The 7473-nt window shown below is 48.2% G+C and overlaps 1 protein-coding gene across 1 annotated transcript in view; it reads right to left on the bottom strand.

The window, feature by feature from the left end:
• TDRD1 (tudor domain containing 1) overlaps positions 1-7473 on the bottom strand; it is a 54628-nt gene that overhangs the window by 11719 nt on the left and 35436 nt on the right. Inside the window, exons 17-18 of the mRNA XM_018570757.1 lie at positions 4602-5636; positions 2193-2312 (exon numbers count right to left, since the gene is read on the bottom strand). Of these exons, the coding sequence (XP_018426259.1) occupies positions 2193-2312; positions 4602-5636 (1155 nt within the window). The remainder of the gene's footprint in view (positions 1-2192; positions 2313-4601; positions 5637-7473) is intronic.

The following is a 7473-nucleotide window of genomic DNA, read 5'->3' as shown; positions in this document are numbered from 1 at the left end:
ACCCAACCTCCCTTCTCATACCCAGTTCACCCCTTTCCCCTTCATTGCTTTCTATGAAGTTCCCCCTACTACACCCTTCTCTAAACATCCCCGGGACGTTCCCTTGACCCCCCAGACATCTTCCCTACACCCTCCAGACCACTTCCCTTCCTGTGCACTCCTAAGAAGGCCACATGGCCTCTGTGGACAAATATAGCATGACAACGACCAAGAAGGAACAACCTTGACCATCTAACCCATCGGTTCTCAACATGTGGGTCGCGACCCTTTCGGGGGGGTCGAATGACGATTGTGCCAGGGGGTCGCCAGGGAGTCTCCTGCTATTAGATAGCGTCTCCCGGCCGCCTGGGAGCGAAACACTTTCTCCCGAGCAGAGTAAACCTTTCCCCGCGATCGTTTTTTTTTTTTTGTCTGACATCGGGGGCCGTAAGTCAGAAAAAAAAAAAAAAAAACGCCCTAGGAATGCATAGCTAGATTCCTATTGGCTTTTTCACTTTGCAATAGCAAACTAGCTATTGCAACCGCCCTCTGCTGCTGCCAATCAGCAGAGGGGGACCTGAAGTTCTCCATCAGGTCCCCACTACTGATTGGCAGCAGCAGAGGGCGGGTGCGATAGCTAGTTTGCTATTGGCTATTGCAAAGTGAAATAGCCAATAGAAATCTAGCTATGCATTCCTAGGGTGTTTTTTTTTTATTCTGACGGCGTACTCCAGCGGTTCTCTAGCTGGGGGGTCGCTGTGTGATTTCTGCTGTGCTAGGTGACAGTCCTCCTCAGCCCTCTCCTAGCGCAGCAGTGTCAGTTCTCCCGCCAGATGTCGCTGCAGCAGCCCCGTCATCCCTAAATTTTACCGTTGGGGGGTCAACACAACTTGGCAAATGTTACCAAGGGGTCCCAGCCCTAGAAAGGTTGAGAACCTTAGATTCTAACCCATCCTAGAATGTTATTATTATGCAGGAAAGATGCCGATTCACTTTTCAGGTCAACAGGTATTCATGAAACGAACTGGCGGGAGTCCGGGACTATCACATTCACCCCCTTTTATGTTATGCGATACATTATTCTGAAAACAATTGTTCAATGTACCTCAAATCTCTTTTTTTTTTAATGAGAAATAAAGAAAGGAAATCAAACGTGGTGCCCGGAGTTGAGCTTTAATACCCAATGAGTGGAACTCCCCTCCACAGGATAATCAAGTACACCATTCATGGATTAATGGGACGGACAATAAGACTTTTAGATTGTAAGCTCACACAAATCAAGACACTGTAATGTCTCCCTTTATATTGTAAAGCACTGCACATACTGCTGGCACTATACAAATCCTGTATGGGAATAATAATTAGAGGTGCACCGAAATAGAAATTTAAAAAACGAAACTAAAAACCAAAAATAAAAAGAATGTCAGGCCGAAACCGAAAATGTTTTTATTTAAATTTTTTCAAATGTTTTATTTATTAATTCATTTTTTATGAAATATTTTTATCTTTTACTTTACGTTTAGTCCTCAAATCTCTTTTTCTGTATCCCCCGTTATCAATGAACAGGAATACTCTAGGAGTGTTCCTGATCATTCATAACATGAGGACAGAGTGTGTTTACTATAACCACAATCGTGAATGAACAGGAAGTGATGTACATGACTTCCTATTCATTCATAATTGAAGATATAGTACACATAGCATGTCCTCAATTATGTACAGACACTCACTCATCACTGAGTGTTTGCGCTCTCTCTCCTCTCTGACACGATGTCACAGGAGGCTGAGCGAGAGCGGTGCGGGGAGGAGAGCTCCGCCTCCTGTGACAGCGCGGGCTTTCTCCGGTGTGGGAGGAGAGATGCCGGCCGCTCACATCGCTCTCCTCCCGCAGCGCTCGGTCCGGCTGTCACACTTTCTCTCCTCCCCGCTGGGACACAGAGCAGCGCCCAGCGGGGAGGAAAGAAACCTGGGATGCGCCGATCGGCAGGAAAATGGCACTTTCGGCCTTTAGCCAAAAGTGGCATTTTCGGCGGATATATCGGTGCATCCCTAATAATAATAGTCTGTTTTGTGGTAGAGGATAAAAGTAAATGGTTTTATATCCTATGTAAAGCTGTGAGTGATGTTGGACATATATGTCAGCATGGGACATAGCACATAATAAACATTTATATAAAAAAGTTACAGAAGAAGTTCTCAGTCAGTTTTCTCACCTCTGTTGTCTTTTGGGAAAACGTACATCAAGTCCGGACTTCTCACTCTTAGCACACATGCTGCAAGCGGCTCATTTGGAGGCAAATCGACAGACGTCCAGCTCTGCGCCATACTGACGCCTAGAGACATAAGTCGGGTGTTTAGGGATGCGAATACCAAACCGATCACCAAGCAAGAAAGATTACTACTTCATAATCAGGAAGACGGGATGAAAAAAACATTCATGAACAATCCAGGGAAAGATTTCTGAAGATCAGGAATCCAAAAACAACGCCAGCGTTGACTGGCGGAACGGACGGGGGAGGGTACAGCTGGCTCTGCCTCTAGATAGGCAGAGCCAGCTGTCACTCACGCAGTTGGGCGGATCCCGGCACAATTGTCGGGATCCGCTCCAGGTGCGGCGTCTCAGTATACCGCGAGCTGTGGCTCCCTATATACTGAGCCTAGGGTGACGGGAGGACGCTAGTTTGTGTCCTCCCGTTACCCTAAGGAGAACTATGGGGAAAAGCCCTGACCCCATAGTTCTCCTTTAAACCTCAGTGAAGCATTCGATTACTGGTCTGCTATGTAGAGAAGAACATAAGGTGTCTGTATGTCTCGCTTCCACCGCCAATCCAAACAGCTATACGGCTCCATTTAGGATAGTGGGGGGTTACCATGTAAATGATTCCTTTAGATTAAATATATTTAAAAGTTGAAGTCCAGGATTTTTTTTTCAACATTAACCCTTGCATTGGGGCTACCTATATTTTCACCTGGTGATCCTGCCAGTCAGTGCCGTCCCGAGGGTGGGTGTCCCCTGGGGGCGGGGACCGGGTGACACCCCGCCGTGACGTCTTTGCGCATGCGCAGTGTTTTGTTTTTACGCCAGCCACCTTTGTGATGGACGCCGGCAGAGAGAGGAGGGGACGTTCACCCGGTGGGATGAGGTATGCCGTCGGGTCCCCTCCTCTCTCCTGACGCTCTCGGTCCGTGACCGACATTTCATAAGGGGTGACCCCAAAATGACTGTCATTTTGGTGTCACCCCTCCAATGGCACCACTGCTGCCAGTAACACACTTTCTGTCTTAGGGTCACAACGCTGCTCCTCCATGGATACAATGTGAGGGTTGTCACCCTAAGACTGGGCTACAGAACATCTCCTTAACACAGAATGTGCTCTCTAGACCAAAAGAGTGACCTTACGACTAACTGATCAGAGCGCAACACAGGCAGACAGCACAGGAAGCTATCCGCGCAAAAGATTTCTGGCAGGATTTTTTTATTTAACTTAACAAGCAGATATAAGAAAATGCTTTCAATGGAACATTCACCAAGCCAAAATAGAACAAGAGAAGTCCGAAATAGCACGCCTGGGGAACCGTCAATTCATGTAAATGGGTGGAAGCGGTGGGTAACACTACTGCTTTGTAGCACTGGGGTCCTCAGCTCTAATCCGGTCAGTTTGCATGTTCTCCTTGTGTGTGCTTACCGGGGTTTTCTCCCACTTTCCAATGACATGCTGCTAGGTTAGTAGTCTCCCGTGTAAATTGGCCCTGGCATGTGTGTGAGTGTATGCATGCATGTATGTATGTATGTAATATAGGAACCTTAGGTTGTAAGCTTCTTGAGTGCAGAACCTGACAGTAAACTGTTGGCACTGTATAAATACCTGTACTAATAATCATAACAGCAATAATAGTATATACATTTACAGAGTACCAGACATTGGGGTACATTATACTACACAGTGTAATATACACCGAGTGGCCGGATTATTATATACACTGAGTGGCCGGATTATTATATACACCGAGTGGCCGGATTATTATATACACTGAGTGGCCGGATTATTATATACATCGAGTGGCCGGATTATTATATACACTGAGTGGCCGGATTATTATATACACCGAGTGGCCGGATTATTATGACCACCTGACGTTTGTAGGCTAATTAGCTATAATTTGGCGCTGAAGTTGCTAGAGGGCCAGACCATTATAAATAGGGAAGTGGGTTGGTTACCACGACGATTTAACAGCCTTTGAACGCGGGATGATTGTTGGCGCTCGGAGCCATGGAGCGAGTATCAGCAAAACAGCAGAATTCGTTACATGTTCATGAGCGGCTGTTGTTAAAGTGTTTAAAGACCGGACTGTCAGCCGAAAATCTGGGTCTGAGCGTGCGAATTGTGGCCGTCAGCGACTAGTCAATGTTAGGGCAGAACGGGGGAGGGGCAAGACTGGTGCAAGACAACAGAAGGGTAACAGTGCCGTGTCAGATTCCTCGCATCACCTTTCATCATCTCGTGGAGTCACCAGGCGGCCCAACGAAGTACTGATGGGGGGGTCATAATAATCCGGCCACCCAGTGCACATGGAATAAACACGGATTTCAAACACAATCTTACACATGTGCACAGACTCACCTCTGGCCTCCAGGACGACTGAAGACGGCTGCTTTGAAGTAGCAGGAGTTGGCAGATCCTCACATACAGAGGGTGCTGGTTGGCTGGCAGCTGGACATTCAGATGGTTGTAAATCTCTCCGGGTTGAGTCGGCGGTAGGCAGTTCCCTTTGGGCTGGTCGGTTAGATCCGTTACATGGCGGTCCGGCACGAGGAGGATAACATGCAGAAGTGAACCGAGAATAGCCAACCAGTGTAGACTTCAACTTATCCGGTGAAGGAGGCGAGTCCTTAGTAGAGACGGGCCCGTTCTCCAGACGAGGACAAGCAGCACGGGGGAACGTCAGCCTACTCGGCGATGGTAAAGGAGACGCAGCAGAGCCTAACCCTCTACATCGGGATGCTTCAATGTTACCAGAAGCCGACTCTCTGTGAGCAGGCACTGCGGGACTTGCAGAACTCACGTCTTTAGTGGAAGAGGTAAAGTCTTTTTGGAAGGACGGTGTAGAGTAACCCGTATCTACCGGTCTGTGAAGACATAATGCAGCATTACCAGAATGGTTCGCTCTAGCAGTAGATATTGGGGTGAGATGGGAAAAGGATTCGTTAGGAGTATTTGTTGCAGCCTCGATTTCTTGAAGTGCGGGCAGAGTAGAGTTAATGGGCTGGACAGAATGAGAATACGACTCTTCATGAGATGAGCATGTCGGTTCCTTCGCGGGAGAACTGTAAAGAGGAGATGCGATCGTCTCCTTTGTCAGTTTGTGTTCCACGTGAGAACGGGCTGGGCTGCCGCCTTCGTACGCCTTGCGCGCTGCCAGGCCCGGGCCGGGCCCCATAGCAGAGACATCACTTTTAAAATCATCATCGGGAACGGCAACTTTCTCGGCAAGGAGAACATCGGCGATGGCTTCACCGCTCTCGCTCGCCGCCAACTGGACTAAGTAGCCATTTAACTTTCTGGAAACGGCTTTCGCACGCAGCTTTATTCCAGCGACGCAGCTGTGAAATTTTTCGGCGGCTGTCGGGTCCCATTTATCTCCGAGAGGCTTCACACCTTCAGGAGAAAAAAAAAGATGAAAATGTTAAATGTACAAACTATAAAAGAGTTCAATGTATAACCAATTCTATTAGGATACAATGTGTGTGAAAAAAAAGGACAGTTATGAATCTCAGCAAATATTCTCACAGATATCTACCATTAGATATTACAGTATAATGTAATGAGGGCATTGGCTTAAAGGAGAACTATGAGGGGGGGGGGGGGGCTTTTCCCTCACCTCATAGTTCGGGGCGACCTGTGACAATGAGACTGTCACAGGTCGGCTCAGTAGATCGGGAGGTGAGAGAACACATACCGGCGTTCGCTCACCTCTCGATCCTGTCACGGCTCTCTGCCGTGACAGGGGGAGGGGCTGGATTTGCTACTGCCAACATTTTATTCTATAGGGTCTTGGCTTTCAGGAAATATATGTTTGCGGGGTTTTAAAAGGAGAACTATGAGGGGGGTGCTTTTCACTCCCCCCTCCCCGCTCCGATCCTCCAGCGCTGACTGGTGGAACGGATGGGGGAGGGTACAGCTGGCTCTGCCTCTAGATAGGCAGAGCCAGCTGTCAGTCACGGAGCTGGGCGGATCCCGGCACAAATGTCAGGATCCGCTTCAGCTGCGGCGTCTCAGTATACCGCGAGCTGTAGCTCCCTATATACTGAGCCTAGGGTGACGGGAGGACGCTAGTTTGTGTCCTCCCGTTACCCTAAGGAGAACTATGGGGAAAGCCCTGACCCACATAGTTCTCCTTTAACTCGTGTCAATCACTGACCATAGCCTAAAAAGATCAGTTTCTAGTGCCATTGGTATGAGATAGGAGGAACCTCAGGATGCTTGAATGCCAATACAGATTTCGGAGATACCAAACACCCAGTGCACTCTGGTTTGCAAATTTCAACTTATACCTTTGGTACAGAGGCTGGCCCCGCTTCGTTACCCCTCCAGTCTATGACTATGAGGTCCCGCTCACACCAGGGCGGTTTCGTCACACAGATTATTCCACGCTGAAACGCATGAAAACAAAAAAATTGCATACATTCCTATGAGGGCCGTTCATGGAATCGCGTGTAAAATTACGCCCGTCTCTTGAAATAGTCCCCGAGCTTCTTTTGTTGCGCTGATCAGCTCGTTTTGCTCCATAGACTTCAATTGAAATGCGCTGATTAGAGCGTTCTGCGTGATTCCTCGCCTTTTTTTTTATGCGCGTTACAGCAGCTGAGCCCGCTTCTCATTGGACAGCTGAAAACAAGCTGACATATGAGCAGAAAACGCATGTAGCAGAATCGTGCTGCGCGACCTGAACTGCCTGCTGCCCAAAATGCTCCCTGAGCTATTAGATTATAGATTGCAATGGAAACGCTTCAGCGCTGATACGCGATTAAAAACACCCTTTCAAAAATTGCGCTAAAACGCTTCCGCCCTGGTGTGAATGGGGCCTAAAGGGCAATTTCACTGGCAAACACTATGGCAGGAGGTGCGGTCAGCTGACCACTGAAGTTTGCATGCCAGGGCTCTCAGGGTCCTGGGATCCTCAACAGGTAAGCTGGAGTTGAATGCTGTCAGATTCTAATGGAACTTTAGAAACATTGAAAAGATTTAAATACAGTTACTCTATGTAAACTTTTATTCTCACCAAATGATTAAAGGAGAACTATGAGGTCAGTGTTTTTCCCCATAGTTCTCCTTAGGGTAACGGGAGGACACAAACTAGCATCCTCCCGTCACCCTAAGCTCAGTATATAGGGAGCTACAGCTCGCGGTATACAGAGACGCCGCAGCCGGAGCGGATCACGACTTAGATGAGATCCGCCCAGCTGCGCGAGTGACAGCGGGCCCTGCCTATCTA

This window comes from Nanorana parkeri, unplaced genomic scaffold (genome assembly GCF_000935625.1).
Source record: "Nanorana parkeri isolate BGI_ZX_2015 unplaced genomic scaffold, ASM93562v1 scaffold1592, whole genome shotgun sequence".
NCBI classification, from domain to species: domain Eukaryota; kingdom Metazoa; phylum Chordata; class Amphibia; order Anura; family Dicroglossidae; genus Nanorana; species Nanorana parkeri.
Note: the sequence above shows the minus strand (reverse complement) of the source record. Positions and strands in the feature narration are given on the sequence as shown.